At 28.9% G+C, this 18,424-nt stretch overlaps 1 protein-coding gene across 21 annotated transcripts in view; it reads right to left on the bottom strand.

Moving 5' to 3' along the window:
• The window catches only part of LOC143246190 (uncharacterized), a 54,456-nt gene extending 43,146 nt beyond the window's left edge, over nucleotides 1-11,310 (bottom strand). For 14 of the 21 annotated variants that reach the window (XM_076492422.1, XM_076492403.1, XM_076492408.1 and 11 more), the window contains exons 1-3: nucleotides 11,008-11,309; nucleotides 3,215-3,320; nucleotides 676-836 (exon numbers count right to left, since the gene is read on the bottom strand). In XM_076492422.1, coding sequence (XP_076348537.1) covers nucleotides 676-836; nucleotides 3,215-3,282 — 229 coding nt within the window. In that variant the 5' untranslated portion in view covers nucleotides 3,283-3,320; nucleotides 11,008-11,309. Of the gene's footprint in view, nucleotides 1-675; nucleotides 837-3,214; nucleotides 3,321-11,007 lie in introns of all 21 variants that reach the window. The other 7 variants (XM_076492425.1, XM_076492424.1, XM_076492412.1 and 4 more) reach the window with 1 other exon arrangement.
• Nucleotides 11,311-18,424: the final 7,114 nt, after the last annotated feature.

The raw sequence follows: 18,424 nt of genomic DNA, 5'->3' as shown, positions 1-18,424 counted from the left end.
AAACATTTCTGTGGAGTTTCTTACTCCAAACACCACTTCTTTGATCCAACAAATAAATGAATATGTTTTAATGCATATAAATGATCACGGGCAGTGGACAGCAACAGAAACATCTGGGTCAGAGGTTTCTGGAAACCATTCAACATCAAGAATGTAAAGATGAATGCAGTTTGAACAAAAAACTGGCTAAAATATGTGTACAGTTTTCATCCCTCTTGTTAAAATAAATCACATCATTAGCACATCAGTTTGGATTTTAATGAAATTGATGAGCAACTACATACTACAAATCATACTACAAAGAAATGACCAATGAAGTGCTGATAATACACTCACCAAAAATTGGCTGCTTATGAATAGAAAGATGAATAAAAACCAGAACCACAATTGTTTTTAAAACAAATGATGTCTCCCCTATTACAAGGTGATAATTATCTGGAGGTTATAAAAATTTTGTATGTGAAATTGGAACATTTTCTGATGCATGTATTTTTAATCTTGAGATCAAAATTACTATGCATGTTGGATAGTCAACATGCAAAAAGAAAATAAGCACAAGAAAAGCATTATTTAAAAATGTCTTAAAACTAAATAACAAAAAATTGTCAGAGTCTGAAGAAGAGAATATTATATATTCCTCTTCAGCTTTAACATGTAAATCTATATAATACTTACCCCAGAGTGACATAAAATCAAGAAATACAGCAGCACCATTGTCGAAAAGATGAGTTATTCTTGCAAAAGTGCACGTCTGGCCTAATCTTCCATATCTACATCCTTCTACGTCACACCGACGACATAAAATGGTGTCCTTGTAGTCTTCACAAATTCCCTTACTATAAAAACAAATGCATTTTAGTTTTAAGTCTATAGAAATAACACAGTACAGCTGGACACCCAAATCAACCATAATATACAATTATCAATTTCAATGATAATGCCACATAAAATAACTGATTAACTTAAATTATGTTTAAATCAATTTATCACAAAAATTATTTAAAATATTTTAAGATAAATTAATGGTTCAAAACATATCAACCAATAAAAATTAATGGTTCCAATTATTATTCTTTGCAATTATTCCAGCGACAAATGGATTGTGTGAAAATAATTAATTAGCTAACCATTGATTAGTTAGTCTAGTGATTAATCACTTACCACATTCCATCAATCACGTAGCTCTAAGTAACTGATTTATCCGAGGTATAATTTAGAAAATGATCAAACATGAGTTTTAAAAATAATAAACTGTTTGATTACTCCTTAATCTTTTTTCTCCCCCTTATTCATACCTGTGAGCATCACCCAATACAGTAAACACAACACTCCTACTAATGAAGCTAAAATCACATACAGGTGTAAAATCCAAGCTAAGCAAATCACAGGCCGATCTTAACTCCAAAATATTCCCTGAAGAAATTGAAAGGAACAAACACTGAAGTGATTCTTATCAAACAAAATATAGTGGGTACAATAACTAATGAGAAACTAAAAAAAAATCCATCCTTAAGAATTTTTTTTATATATATAAAGATTTATCTCAATTTTAAACTCTGACTAATGAGAGCAAGGTGATTTTCATGCTAAAATTAATAAAATTTATATATCTTTAATATTACAGTTTCCTAACTTCATTTGCAGAGCTTCTAGAATCTTCTAATTGAATATCAAGTCATTTTTGGTAAAACTTTATATGTTATGCATTATTTTCTCTACCCTTACACTATATGAGCTCAGGCCATTTGTTTAACCTTGTAACCACACCAAAAAAAAATATGAAACAACATTTGTCATTTCTAAAATCCCTGCAGATTACAATAGAAGCTTATCATTATTTATCCTGACTACTGTCAGGCTTGCATCAGTTAAATATGACAACTTCCAATATACTAAGCCTATGTAGGAATCACCTTGTATACACTTAGTTCAAATTACAGCATAAAATTATGTAATACAAACAATCTTCATACATATATACAAATATTGCAAATAAATTAATCTATTTCTTCATTTTTATTTTCTCGTGTTACCTAATAAGTATTTTTTTTACTTTTATAACAAACAAAATATGTACACAAAAAATAACAAAAATCTAGTACTTAATTGTGAATGCTGTAATTTCTTTTGTTGTCAAAGACTTAAAGTGTTGAGAAATGCTAACCCAAATTTTCACTGGGCTGTTTATTTTTTTTCCCAAATTATTTATTAATTTCAAATATACACTTTAGAGCACAAACAATAATAAACACAAAGCATACAATGTCCTATAATTATTACAATTTAACTGGTTTTCTAACCAAACATTGTGCATTAAAACAATTTCCTTAGCTGGTTAAACTAAACTTAGTGATAGCAGATTTGAATCTACGTTCCGATAAACTTAAAAGCCATCCTGTGAACGAGGTGGCATAAAACAGAAGATTAAATATTTTATATCAATAATGTAATAGCAAATGTCAAAGACAGAGAGAGAGAGTTATTGACATTTTTGAAAGACTGCATGTAAGAAAACAGAGCTTTATGGGATAGCTTGGTAACTGTAACATTATGTTATGTATTAGGAAAATCTGCATGTCTGAAAGTTGTATTCAATCTCAGTCAAGTGAAAAGACGATCCAAAATGAGCAACTTGGAACAAACAAGTGCCATCACGTGATACAGAAATGTGAACACTAAGACGTTACAAATTAAAATATTTTACTTTCGAAATTCAGAAATTAAAACTATATTACATAATAGAAATATCTGATTAACTTTAGATCTACATTTATTTTGATTATTACCTTGGAACAAACAAGTGCCATCACGTGATACAGAAATGTGAACACTAAGACGTTACAAATTAAAATATTTTACTTTCGAAATTCAGAAATTAAAACTATATTACATAATAGAAATATCTGATTAACTTTAGATCTACATTTATTTTGATTATTACCACATCTTTATAGAATTTTATAGCTCAATGAAAATAATACATTAGCAACACAAGAGAATTCTCTCCCACCTATCATTACTGACTCTCCTTACGTGTAATTATTGTATTTGGAATGATCTCTTTCAAAACACAACCAGTATGAATAAAACACGTACAAATATAAGATGTTTTTTTTGGTAATTTCAATCTTTATGTAATGCTCAAAACTTATACCAAGTGCTTTTTATATTAAATAAATAAATTCTGTCCAGGTAATTAATTATTAACACTCACTTGATGTCATCAAAAGATTGTTCTTTATATATATTGCCCAAACCAAAGCCCAGTTGTTCATTAACCATTTCTGAGGAGCTTTTTCATCTGAAGAATCACATTCCCCCTAAAATACGTCAAAGTAAATTGTCAACATGACTATTATTTTATTGATACAGGAAATGAAATATCTCCAAGCATAATGACAACTAATAAAAATATGTTAAAGTGCACTTTACTGGAAAATAATATTAATAACAAACTACAGGAGAAACCCTATCACACAAATTCTTCAGGTCATGAAACTGATATAATACACACTGGCTGTAGAAATAACTGAGAACAATGCTTTTAACATGAAAAATTGTACTTTCTCAATACCTTATAAATATATAAGGCATGAAATATTTAATAAAACAATGTAAAGAGTGATTGCAATGATTTTTATTCATCACTATATATCACATAATATCTTGGAACCACGTATCCAAAGTAACAAACCCAAACTCGCACGTCAAGTACCTCAAAGTTGTCAGTGGCTAAGTTTTTGTTTTTTTTAGTACTTTAGGAACCCTATAACTATGTTATTATTTACCAAATTTTCATTTTCTTACTTTGATGAAATAGGGTTTCATTATACTCTTCTGTTGAACCATTGATAACAAACAGGATTCAAAATTAAAGCTTACAGAGAAATAAAAAAAACTTATTGGATTGCTAATCTAAATACTGTTCAACCTTTTGAACTTAATCTAGAACCTGGAATCGATGATCTTCGTTCACTGGTTTCATCTTTGTCGAAAACAATATTTTTATTCTTTGCTTATTTCTTCTTGTATCGCGATAGCTGAATTTAGTAAAACATACTATTTGTTTAAGATAATTTTTCATATAAATTTTTATAAACTGATCAGTATATCTTTTTTAAACTGTCTCCAGGTGTTACCTTTACTTAAATGCTTAAAGTAAAATATTCCTAACACATTTTCGCATACATTCTCACCATTGGTTATATTATACTGGAAATGAGACATTTACACCAGAACATAGAGAAATAGACATTTCTTGAAAAACCAGATGACCTTCCTGATGTTACTAAACTACCTTTATTTGTATATCACTCATTTGATTACACCACCATTTCCAATATGTAACTGGAGATAGGTCCACCTTCAAAAAGTGCTCAAATTACGGGGCTTATATTTAATTTCTATCAAGACATTTTGAACCTACATGTTTTTACAACATCTTGAATAACATGTACAGTATATTGTCCAAATAAAGAAGCACACACACCTCCAATACTGGGTTACAGTCTTAGAGCAGAATTAATTGACTTCTTTCCAAACTGTTTATTATCAATATGTATTGCATCACAACACATAACAATGCATTGGTTTCCAATTCTGTGTGATTGTATCAGGAATAACCAGGGTTACAGGGATTTTATTCATTTCTATTAAGACTTCTCGAACTTGCATGTTTTTCTAACACCATAATTATACTGTTCTCCTAATGTCTTTAGACAGTGGTTCTACGTACAGGCAGTAAAACCATAAAATTAAAAGAAGAGTATGGGAAAATGCCAAGCTGAAACTTTGAAGAAAATAGAAAACCTAGCATTCAGAGAGGGAAAAACATATTTGTTCATTCTATTTCATATTTATCAGTTTCTCATTTCACTGCACATTGGTAATTTCATTACTGTTAGTATTAGGGTTGAAAAAATAGTAGATAAAATATAGTTTTGCCAGAAAAATAGCTTTGAAAAGAAGTATTTTTTTACTTTTAAGCATGGAAACTGATTCATTTAAGGCTTTGGAAATTCACAGATAGATTTTTATGGGAAATATTTTAATAGAAATATTGATTACTTGTGTACAATACAGTTATGGCTACTGAAAGCTTGACAAATTTCATAAGTGAATGTGTCATAAATTTAGAATTATAGTAAAAAATAGTACTTACAGCTCCACATGAGCAGGTGCTTCCCTATTGGACTGACCCCATACACATAGGGTGTTAATATTATTTATCACTATAAATTTTTATATTTATGAATATTATTCAGCACTATTAACTTTTAGAACTCAAACTTAATCCAGTTGAAACTTACCAGATGTTATCAAGTGTTAATAAGCAAAGGTACATTCTAGTAATTATAGCTTCTTGTTTTCTGTGTATTAACTTATGAATATTACATACTTCTAGTCAGTTTGCTATACAAAATCAGATTCATTAACTGTTCACATCATCTGATAAATAACAGAACTTCTAGTACACACTAACAGTCTTATGTCAAACTACATTAAAAAATACAAGTCTCTAAATTTAAATTGTAAAGCTTAATATGACAGAAAAGTTCAGGTGAACGTTCCATCTTGGGATTTTATATATACACGAGAAAATAAATCAACAGCTGGTCAGTGCAAGGTCAAAACTAAATATAATGATAACAAGTATGAATCATTATAACCCAAAGGGTATTTTATGATGCAGATATTTAAATATTAGCCCTAAAAGTACACACTAACTTTTAATTAACAGATTTCTTAACATTATTTCTACTAAATATTTGAGGGCTATCTGTGCAAGATGTCCCTAATTTAGACTAGAGGGAAGGCAGCTAGTCATCACTGCCCACTATTAACTCTTGAGCTACTCTTTTACTAATGGATTGACTCTTATACTATAATGCCCCCCACAATTGAAAGGCAAGCATGTTTGGTGTGACAGGAATTTAAATCTGCAACTCTTATGAAACTGTTGCTTTACTGTTACTATTTACTATTGTAAATGTAAGATATCAAGGGCTTTAAATACAAAGTATATCCATGCTGGACTATATAATTTAAGGATATATAAGTAAATGAAAAAAGTAAGCTACCCAAATTTCAGATTCTCATTTGTGATTACGTTTAGCTCGTGTTTCTATCTTAAATGTAAATTTTAGTACCTTACTGTTCGTGTTAGGAAATCCTAACATGATATAGAAAAGTTACATCTTACAACCTTTGTTTTGTTACTTTTCAAAATTTAGAAGTTAAAACTGATTGGCCAAAAAATAAAAGTGAACTAAAAACTAAATTTATTAACATAGACTCTTCATAAAAGCGTTTAATTCATTTTTGTGTACGTGGCACGAGCAATGTTTCCAAGTTTAGACTAATAAAATCTACCATTACATAACTAAGATAAAGAGCATCAAATGGAATTTACTTTAGGTGTCTCAATTTATTTATACACCAGTTTGAATCACTGGTCTCAAGTTTTATAGCTGTAAAAACTCTGATAACAACTGTCATGACAGACAAAACCTATTTACCGATTGAACCGAAAAACTGATAATTGTAAATGAATAAGTCATTTGATAAAATTCACTGTTTAATTGCACATATCCTGAAAAACACAGAACCCTGGAGTGAAAAGCATGGGTTTTGTGGCTGACCCCTTACTGCAAGTTCATAAGTTCACGATACATCTACCATTCAGGAGGAAACCCTTTCAATCTTCTCAATAATCTAAAAACAATTACAATGTTACTTTCTAGTGCAACTGTTTGCAAAATCAACTGCTACATCTGCACTTGTCATCTCTAATTAAACAAGGAGAGACTAAAGGGAAGACACCTAGTCATCACCATCCACTGCCAAGTCTTAGGTTACTCTTTTACCAACAAACAGTGTGACTGATCTTTAGAATACAAGTTCCCTACAGTCAACAGGAAGAGCAATGTTAACAGTTCTTATAAGATAGGATCTGTAGTTTTGTTTAGTTCTATTTCATAACTTTTTATAAGGATGGAGATTAGGAATTTTAATAAGTAGAAATGTGTGGTTTCATTTCTAATTCAAAAAATTAAGGACAACTGCAGAGTAAAAACAAGTGTTTACACTTTATTTGCACCATTTGATAACAACATTAAACCCAACCAAAATTTTAATATGTTCTTGCACCCCTCACAATAATTATTCATTTAAGAATAAAAATGAAGGTGGCCAAAACAAATTTTTATAATTAGATTTTAATGATATATAGACAAAAACGAAACATTTGGAAAAGAAAAAATATTACAACAAACTAAAAGTTGCATAAACCCTACATGGCCTACAAAAAAATAAATTTTCATACATACATGAAATTTCTTTGAATTTGAAATGTTCATAAGCCAATTTAAATTTAATGACACTTTTGTTCTTCTTTATTCCTTACAAATTTTTCAAAGCATGGCACAATTTTTGAATATATAGGACAGTACCCTTGATATAAACAAAAAAAAAAAAAATTGAAATGTTATCTCCCACCTCCAAAGTCAGTATTTTAATATTAAAAACTTACATTTTTTTTTAAATCATGCATCAGATAACTTTCACATTTAGATATGTATTTCAGAAAGTTATCACATTAACACCACAGGTGTTAATAATATTGTGTAGTGATTATAATTTTGGTAGGTATATTGATTTACTACAAGTAAGACCAAGAAATAAATTTTGTTTAAATTTCATACACATGTATAATTACATCTACAAATACTTGATTAAAACTTTATATACACATACAATTTAGTTTTTAGATGACAAATCTATGCAGCAAACAATAGTATATTATACAGAATTGAAACTTTATTTGTGTCAAATAGAAATATTAACACTAAAGAACTTCTCTAAATTACTAATTTGGTGTTTAGATCTTGATACAATATCGGAAAATTCTTTCAAGTTGAAACTTTTAAACTAACAAATGTTGTATTACCCCAAGACATTTTGAATAAATGGTTGGATGTTATAAACCAAACACAAAATACGTCACTGTTGATAGCATCATTGCAACAAAAATGTTGCTGATTTTCATAAAAATCTTTATCTTTGTGAGATTACATCATGATCAATGACAAAGAAAAGGGAAATATAATGTAATTACAATCATCGTAAAATATAACCAATGTCCATTTTCCTTATTGGCTATGTACTTTCAATAAAAGTATCAGCTTTAATTACTCTTTTTTATGACTGTCTTTTCTCTTTCTTTTTCCAACCAATTCCTTCAGCTTTCCTAACAATGTTATATTAGAACATGGTAATGAGAAAATCCATATATAATTTAATTTTACCATGATTTAAGCCATAACTGCATTAGCCAATTAACTCTAAGGTCTCATTTTAATAGCCTTCATTTATATTTACATTATACAATTGGCATGTTTCTCAAACCAATTATCATTAGAAACGGTTTAACTGTTAACGAAACTGGTATCTTTACACTTAATAACACATTCATTCACTTTATTAACACATAAAATTATGTACAATTAGAAGATGTTTCACAGATAATATTCAATTCCACAAAAATATGTTTGACATATATAAATTTAAATTTTTCAACCTTTTTATCACACTCATTTTTATTACTCACATAGTGCATATAATGTTTACACACACACACACATGGACAAAAAGCAAAATCAACTAGCAAAAGCAAATATACCCCACAATTTAAAAATTCAAGAAACCATATCAGGCTGCATATCACATATTCCCAACATCAGCAGAAAAATAACCAACATTTGGCAAAAAAACTAGCAACAAAATATGACATTCCAGTTAATACCAAATTTATTCAAAAACCAGGCACATAACTAAGGTCTATACTATATAAAAACTACACTGACAAATACAACACCAACATTATAAAATACAATGTGATAACTGCCAACTTCTATGTTGGAAAAACAAGTAGAGAAATGGAAACCAGATTCAACAAACACAAAAAGTCACCTTCACGTTTTTAAATACTGCAACTCAAATAAACACAACATAACCATAGAAAACACCCAAACAAACAAATGCAAAATTAAAGAAGCCTTCCTATACAACAACTCAGGCACAATTGGTCCTTTGTATTGGTTTATATCTAAATATAATCAAACATCTAAACATGCCCTCTACACAACCACCTTCAAACATGTAGTCAGCTACTGGTCAGCAACCCTTTCTTTCTTTGTGAACAAGAAGATGACTGAAGAAAGTCAAAACATTGTTTGTTTTCTCTACCCATACCAGCCATTTTTCAATATATAATTTTCTCTACAAGTGGGTTTGTCTCGTCATCACGGAATATGTGATTTGGATTGTCTACCAATCCATTTCCCACTCAGTTGCTCTACATGTTTATCAAAGGTCCACTCATGTATTGGAAAAGGGGAAGAGTTGGTTTCCTTCTAACTTGTCAAACTCTAAACTTTTAAGTTTGAGGAAGAAGCTTCAAGAAGGAAAATGACCCTCACAGAATGCCTTCAAAAAAAATTCAAGTGCTCATCTACCCACATCATGAAAAATTACATCAGAGATGTAAGAATATATGGTAAATGCTGATTAGAATATTTTAATAGGATTCATAAATTATTGCAAAATTGTATGGATATATTTGCACACAGTGTTTTTTTCAAGTAAACAACATATGGTGGGAGGACACTTTAAAAAATTATAACTCAAAAAGTAGATTGAACACCATCCTGACTTTTTTTGTAGATCATATTCAGAGATGTAAGAATATATGGTAAATATCTGAAAAGGCTGAATAACTGGTGACATGGTCAAACTCTAACCTGAAGTAGGGCTATTTTTAGCTAAATCATAAACTACCGGAGACCTAATGAACCTTTATGTACAACGGATATGTTATAGGAAATTTGAAAAGAAAATTTAGCTTTGTATCACATTAAGTCTTAGAGCTATGGCTTATTAAATAAACCAATGTTTTTTACAATTTTGGGTTTTCAGGTAATTTTACAGCCTCACTATAAAAATCCTAAGAGAGATAAGTTTTGTTTCAGACCATTTTTGAATTATCCGAGATTAATTCAGTCAGTGCAGCAAATTTCAGCCTTCTACCACCTTCTTTCTCTTGCTATTAGAAATATTGATCTAATCTTTGGCAATTTTTCATTATATTAGCACATATGAATTGTTTCAAGGCATTCTGAAAATTTCTCCAAAATCTGGATGATTTTGCAGTCCTCATTCAAAGCAAATTAAGATAAGCCTGTATTACGATGGGACAAATTCATTTCAGTTCACAGTTGTAAGATGTATATTCAGCAATATATTCAAATGGTAGTAACATAATTGTCATAACCAAAAAAAAAAAAAGTAACTTTTACCACTTCTCCATAGTCATTAAGAAAGATGGTGACCCACTAGTAAATAAATCACTTTTCACGTTTCAGTTAGTAAATATTCCAGTTTCAAAATATATAACAATCTACAATTAATTCAAGATTTGTTACACCCAGAAAATAAATAGAAAGCAACAAATTGTTAATGTTTAATTAGTATATAAGAAGTTTTTCATTTCAATAATAATAATCTTACATGAAAATAACCAAATTTTAACAGCACTTCACAGAGATCATTATTTTCTGGTAAAGAAAATTTAATTTCAGGTGTTTTGTTCGTCTCAACTGTATTGATTGTATTTCACGCATAAACCTAGTTACATCTTGACAAAGTACAATAAATGTATTACTCTTAAAATTGTTCAAAACGTTACCTTCTTCAAATTTTCAACACAAAAATAAAACTTTTTCAACTTTCTTAACCTAAAAATAATCTAAGATCGAAACGTTGTTCACCACTTCTATAATTTTAATAACCATACCAACTGTCTTGAGATACATTTTTACAAACGATTTAAATAGCCCACAATTGCCTCAAAAATAACAATAGCGGTGATTCTGCATTGAACAGGGTTATAGAGAAAAGAGGCTTAACTGGATCGTTTAGGGTTAGAATATAAAATTTTGCTTTACTTACGTACGTATCACATCGAGATATTTGGATCACGTTAACGTCAAAGAGTTTTTGTGATATAACTTTAAACTGGCTGACAACACTTTGTGATATCCTAAAAGTTACAAATGGTAATAAACTTTTTGTTATAAACGTTTGTTTCATCGGATTTCGACCCTCTTTCAAATTACTTTTTCATTTCTTCCGGTCTTTTGATGACGTAACTACACGTGAGCATGCGTAGATATCAATAATTCTGGAAAACTTAATTTCCGATAAAACCTCAACTCGTTTATACTGAGATGTACAGTAAAAAACAAGTTCTCTACATTAATATACAGAAATATCATTTTAATATCTTACACTTTAGAATCCTAATATACTTATATATTATTTATATATGTGCATGCGCACACTCAAACCTATCAATAATTCTAGAAACCGTCAACAAATTTATATGCAAAAACGGCTCGTTTGGGCTGAGAAAACACTTTACATAGCCGTTACGAGCCGTTTTTGCATATAAATTTCTCAACAAGTGGGTTTCTCGTCATCACTGATTATCGTCAACAAATTGTGAAAGAAACACAAAAACTACGATTCAAACAGTAACTGAAACCTAAAAAAATAAACTTTCAAAAAAATATCTTTTTAATATCTTACACTTTAGAATCCTAATACATTTATATACTGTTTTGATGACGTAACACACAGAAATAGTGAGCATGCGCACACTCAAATCTATCAATAATTCTAGAAAACCGTCAATAAACGTGAAAGAAACACAAAAACTACGGTTCAAACCGTAACTGAAACCTAAAAAAAATAAACTTTTAAAGGGATATCATTTTAATATCTTACACTTTAGAATCCTATTGTATTTATATACTGTTTTGTAGACAATTGAGCAAGTAGATTCAAATATATCAATAATTCTGAAAAACCGTAAATGAAACAAAAAAACCTAAGAAAATTAAATTTTTCTTTCAAATCGTAACTAACCTATTAATGTAGAAATTCAAAAGAATACCTTTTCAAAGTTTATTTTTCAGGTTTTCAACGGTATTTTTTGTTCTTTTCAAATCGAAACCAAAACCTAAAAGGAAAACCATTAATGAAGGAATTCTAATTGAAAGAAACAGAAACTACGGTACAAATCGAAATTGAAACCTAAGAAAATGAATTTGAATTATTTTCCGTACTCATTTCTTTATTACTCCATTTTCTTTCAAATCTACAAAAGACTTGTAGATCCTTTGGTATATCTTTGCGTGTTTTTACACTATTTTTATGTGTGACAACAGATTTTACATAAAAATTATGTAAAAAGGTTTTACAATTTTGCAGTCTTAAATTGCATATTTTTACACTGTTTTTATGCTTTTTTCACCGTCTTACAAAAATTCGTCTTTTAGACCGATTTTAAGCGTTTCTAGTCTCAAATTGCATGTTTCTAAAAACATAGCTAGAAACCTAGAGCATATTTTGTACATTTATTATCAATAATTTTTGATACAATTTCTATCAATGTAGATACATTGTAACAATTATTATTGTTTTTCAATAATAAAAAAAATGTTTTTTTTTCTTGTAAAACGGTGAAAACAGCTTAAAAACACTTTAAAAACGCGCAAATTGAGACTAGAAACGTTTAAAAGCAGTCTAAAAGAATTCTTCTAAATCGATGGAAACAGTATAAAAACAACAAAATTGAGACTAGAAACGCTTAAAACCGGTCTAAAATAAGAATTCTTCTTAAAAGCTGAAAACAGCGTAAAACAGTGTAAAATCAAACAAATTGAGACTAGAACCTCATAAAAAAATTTAAGACACGTTTCTAGTCTCAATTTTTGTTGTTTTTAAAGTGTTTTTAAGCTGTTTTCACCGTTTTACAAGTATTTGTGTCTTAAATCTGTTTTATCAGGTTTTAGTCTGAATTAAGAATTCTTAATTTAGACCTGTTTTAAGTGTTTCTATAATCTCAAATTGCATGTTTTTACACTATTTTTATGCTGTTTTCATTCTTTTACAATAATTCGTGTCTCAAATCTGTTTTATGAGGTTCTAGTCTCAATATGTTTGTTTTTACACTGTTTTATGCTCCTAAAGAAGAATTACATCTTTTAAAGTCTAAAAACTTTACCTAATAATGTGTCTAAATTATATCTTTTAGATCGGTTATGAGCGTTTTTAGTCTCAAATTGCATGTTTTTAAACTGTTTTCACCGTTTTTCAAGTATTCGTGTCTCAAATCTGTTTTATCTGGTTTCAGTCTAAATTTGTTTGATTTTACACTGTTTTAAGCTGTTTTCAGCTTTTTAGAAGAATTCTTAGTTTAGACCGGTTTAAGTGTTTCTAATCTCAAATTGCATGTTTTTACACTATTTTTATGCTGTTTTCATTCTTTTACAAGAATTCGTGTCTCAAATCTGTTTTATGAGGTTCTAGTCTCAATATGTTTGTTTTTACACTGTTTAATGCTCCTAAATTCTGTTTCACAAGAATTACATCTTTTAAAGTCTAAAAACTTTACCTAATAATGTGTCTAAATTATATCTTTTAGGTCGGTTATGAGCGTTTTTAGTCTCAAATTGCATGTTTTTAAAGTGTTTTTAAGCTGTTTTCACCGTTTTTCAAGTATTCGTGTCTTAAATCTGTTTTATCTGGTTTCAGTCTAAATTTGTTTGATTTTACACTGTTTTAAGCTGTTTTCAGCTTTTTAGAAGAATTCTTTTTTAGACCGGTTTAAGTGTTTCTAATCTCAAATTGCATGTTTTTACACTATTTTTATGCTGTTTTCATTCTTTTACAATAATTCGTGTCTCAAATCTGTTGTATGAGGTTCTAGTCTCAATATGTTTGTTTTTACACTGTTTAATGCTCCTAAATTCTGTTTCACAAAAATTATATCTTTTAAAGTCTAAAAACTTTACATAATAATGTGTCTAAATTATATCTTTTAGACCGGTTTTGAGCGTTTTCAGTCTCAAATTGCATGATTTTAAAGTGTTTTTAAGCTGTTTTCACCGTTTTTCAAGTATTCGTTTCTTATATCTGGTTTCAGTCTAAATTTGTTTGATTTTACACTGTTTTAAGCTGTTTTCAGCTTTTTAGAAGAATTCTTAGTTTAGACCGGTTTAAGTGTTTCTAATCTCAAATTGCATGTTTTTACACTATTTTTATGCTGTTTTCATTCTTTTACAAGAATTCGTGTCTCAAATCTGTTTTATGAGGTTCTAGTCTCAATATGTTTGTTTTTACACTGTTTAATGCTCCTAAATTCTGTTTCACAAGAATTACATCTTTTAAAGTCTAAAAACTTTACCTAATAATGTGTCTAAATTATATCTTTTAGGTCGGTTATGAGCGTTTTTAGTCTCAAATTGCATGTTTTTAAAGTGTTTTTAAGCTGTTTTCACCGTTTTTCAAGTATTCGTGTCTTAAATCTGTTTTATCTGGTTTCAGTCTAAATTTGTTTGATTTTACACTGTTTTAAGCTGTTTTCAGCTTTTAGAAGAATTCTTTTTAGACCGGTTTAAGTGTTTCTAATCTCAAATTGCATGTTTTTACACTATTTTTATGCTGTTTTCATTCTTTTACAATAATTCGTGTCTCAAATCTGTTGTATGAGGTTCTAGTCTCAATATGTTTGTTTTTACACTGTTTAATGCTCCTAAATTCTGTTTCACAAAAATTATATCTTTTAAAGTCTAAAAACTTTACATAATAATGTGTCTAAATTATATCTTTTAGACCGGTTTTGAGCGTTTTCAGTCTCAAATTGCATGATTTTAAAGTGTTTTTAAGCTGTTTTCACCGTTTTTCAAGTATTCGTTTCTTATATCTGGTTTCAGTCTGAATTTGTTTGATTTTACACTGTTTTAAGCTGTTTTCAGCTTTTTAGAAGAATTCTTTTTTAGACCGGTTTAAATGTTTCTAATCTCAAATTGCATGTTTTTACACTATTTTTATGCTGTTTTCATTCTTTTACAAGAATTCGTGTTTCAAATCGGTTTTATGAGGTTCTAGTCTCAATATGTTTGTTTTTACACTGTTTAATGCTCCTAAATTCTGTTTCACAAGAATTATATCTTTTAAAGTCTAAAAACTTTACCTAATAATGTGTCTAAATTATATCTTTTAGACCGGTTTTGAGCGTTTTCAGTCTCAAATTGCATGTTTTTAAGCTGTTTTCACCGTTTTTCAAGTATTCGTGTCTTAAATCTGTTTAATCTGGTTTTAGTCTCAATTTGTTTGATTTTACACTGTTTTATGCTGTTTTCAGCTTTTTAGAAGAATTCTTTTTTAGACGGGTTTAAGTTTTTCTAGTCTCAAATTACATGTTTTTAATGTGTTTTTAAGCTGTTTTCACCGTTTTACAAGTTTTCGTGTCTTAAATCTGTTTTATCTCGTTTTAGAATCAAAAATTTGTTTGATTTTACACTCTTTTATGCTGTTTTAGAAGAATTCTTTTTTAGACCGGTTTAAGTGTTTCTAATCTCAAATTGCATGTTTTTACACTATTTTTATGCTGTTTTCATTCTTTTACAAGAATTCGTGTCTCAAATCTGTTTTATGAGGTTCTAGTCTCAATATGTTTGTTTTTAAAAGAATTACATCTTTTAAAGTCTAAAAACTTTACCTAATAATGTGTCTAAATTATATCTTTTAGGTCGGTTATGAGCGTTTTTAGTCTCAAATTGCATGTTTTTAAAGTGTATTTAAGCTGTTTTCACCGTTTTTCAAGTATTCGTGTCTTAAATCTGTTTTATCTGGTTTCAGTCTAAATTTGTTTGATTTTACACTGTTTTAAGCTGTTTTCAGCTTTTTAGAAGAATTCTTTTTTAGACCGGTTTAAGTGTTTCTAATCTCAAATTGCATGTTTTTACACTATTTTTATGCTGTTTTCATTCTTTTACAATAATTCGTGTCTCAAATCTGTTTTATGAGGTTCTAGTCTCAATATGTTTGTTTTTACACTGTTTAATGCTCCTAAATTGTGTTTCACAAGAATTATATCTTTTAAAGTCTAAAAACTTTACCTAATAATGTGTCTAAATTATATCTTTTAGACCGGTTTTGAGCGTTTTCAGTCTCAAATTGCATGTTTTTAAGCTGTTTTCACCGTTTTTCAAGTATTCGTGTCTTAAATCTGTTTTATCTGGTTTTAGAATCAAAAATTTGTTTGATTTTACACTCTTTTATGCTGTTTTAGAAGAATTCTAATTTTAGACCGGTTTAAGTATTTCAAGTCTCAAATTACACGTTTCTAACCTATTTTTATACTGTTTATATTGTTTCACAAGAATTCCTCTTTTAAGCGTTTCTACTCTCAATGTGCATGTTTTTACACTTTTTATTTGTTGGTTTCAACGTTTTATAAGAATTCGTCTGTTACACCGTTTTAAGCGTTTCTAGTCTAAATTTACCTATTTTTACACTCTTCTTATGCTGTTTTCACATACTGTTTCCAGCGATTTAGAAGAATTCTTCTTTTAGACTGCTTTTAAACGTTTCTAGTCTCAATTTTTCTTGTTTTTAAAGTGTTTTTAAGCTGTTTTCACCGTTTTACAAGTATTTGTGTCTTAAATCTGTTTTATCCGAATTAAGTCTGAATTAAGAATTCTTAATTTAGACCTGTTTTAAGTGTTTCTAATCTCAAATTGCATGTTTTTACACTATTTTTATGCTGTTTTCATTTTTTTACAAGAATTCGTGTCTCAAATCTATTTTATGAGGTTCTAGTCTCAATATGTTTGTCTTTACACTGTTTTATGCTCCTAAATTCTGTTTCACAAGAATTACATCTTTTAAAGTCTAAAAATTTACCTAATAATGTGTCTAAATTATATCTTTTAGACCGGTTTTGAGCGTTTTCAGTCTCAAATTGCATGTTTTTAAGCTGTTTTCACCGTTTCTCAAGTATTCGTGTCTTAAATCTCTTTTAGTCTGAATTTGTTTGATTTTACACTGTTTTAAGCTGTTTTCAGCTTTTTAGAAGAATTCTTAGTTTAGACCGGTTTAAGTGTTTTTAATCTCAAATTGCATGTTTTTACACTATTTTTATGCTGTTTTCATTCTTTTACAAGAATTCGTGTCTCAAATCTGTTTTATGAGGTTCTATTCTCAATATGTTTGTTTTTACACTGTTTTATGCTCCTAAAGAAGAATTACATCTTTTAAAGTCTAAAAACTTTACCTAATAATGTGTCTAAATTATATCTTTTAGATCGGTTATGAGCGTTTTTAGTCTCAAATTGCATGTTTTTAAAGTGTTTTTAAGCTGTTTTCACCGTTTTTCAAGTATTCGTGTCTTAAATCTGTTTTATCTGGTTTCAGTCTAAATTTGTTTGATTTTACACTGTTTTAAGCTGTTTTCAGCTTTTTAGAAGAATTCTTTTTTAGACCGGTGAAGTGTTTCTAATCTCAAATTGCATGTTTTTACACTATTTTTATGCTGTTTTCATTCTTTAACAAGAATTCGTGTCTCAAATCTGTTGTATGAGGTTCTAGTCTCAATATGTTTGTTTTTACACTGTTTAATGCTCCTAAATTCTGTTTCACAAGAATTATATCTTTTAAAGTCTAAAAACTTTACATAATAATGTGTCTAAATTATATCTTTTACACTTTTTTTTTTTTTGGTTTCAACGTTTTATAAGAATTCGTCTGTTACACCGGTTTAAGTGTTTCTAATCTCAAATTGCATGTTTTTACACTATTTTTATGCTGTTTTCATTCTTTTACAAGAATTCGTGTCTCAAATCTGTTTTATGAGGTTCTAGTCTCAATATGTTTGTTTTTACACTGTTTTAAGCTGTTTTCAGCTTTTTAGAAGAATTCTTTTTTAGACCGGTTTAAGTGTTTCTAATCTCAAATTGCATGTTTTTACACTATTTTTATGCTGTTTTCATTCTTTTACAAGAATTCGTGTCTCAAATCTGTTTTATGAGGTTCTAGTCTCAATATGTTTGTTTTTACACTATTTAATGCTCCTAAATTCTGTTTCACAAGAATTACATCTTTTAAAGTCTAAAAACTTTACCAAATAATGTCTCTAAATTATATCTTTTAGACCGGTTTTGAGCGTTTTCAGTCTCAAATTGCATGTTTTTAAGCTGTTTTCACCGTTTTTCAAGTATTCGTGTCTTAAATCTGTTTTATCTGGTTTTAGTCTCAATTTGTTTGATTTTACACTGTTTTATGCTGTTTTCAGCTTTTTAGAAGAATTCTTTTTTAGACCGGTTTAAATGTTTCTAATCTCAAATTGCATGTTTTTACACTATTTTTATGCTGTTTTCATTCTTTTACAAGAATTCGTGTTTCAAATCGGTTTTATGAGGTTCTAGTCTCAATATGTTTGTTTTTACACTGTTTAATGCTCCTAAATTCTGTTTCACAAGAATTATATCTTTTAAAGTCTAAAAACTTTACCTAATAA

This window comes from Tachypleus tridentatus, chromosome 3 (assembly GCF_004210375.1).
Source record: "Tachypleus tridentatus isolate NWPU-2018 chromosome 3, ASM421037v1, whole genome shotgun sequence".
NCBI lineage: Eukaryota > Metazoa > Arthropoda > Merostomata > Xiphosura > Limulidae > Tachypleus > Tachypleus tridentatus.
The sequence above is the reverse complement of the archived record's forward strand: the minus strand, read 5'-3'. Positions and strand labels throughout refer to the sequence as shown.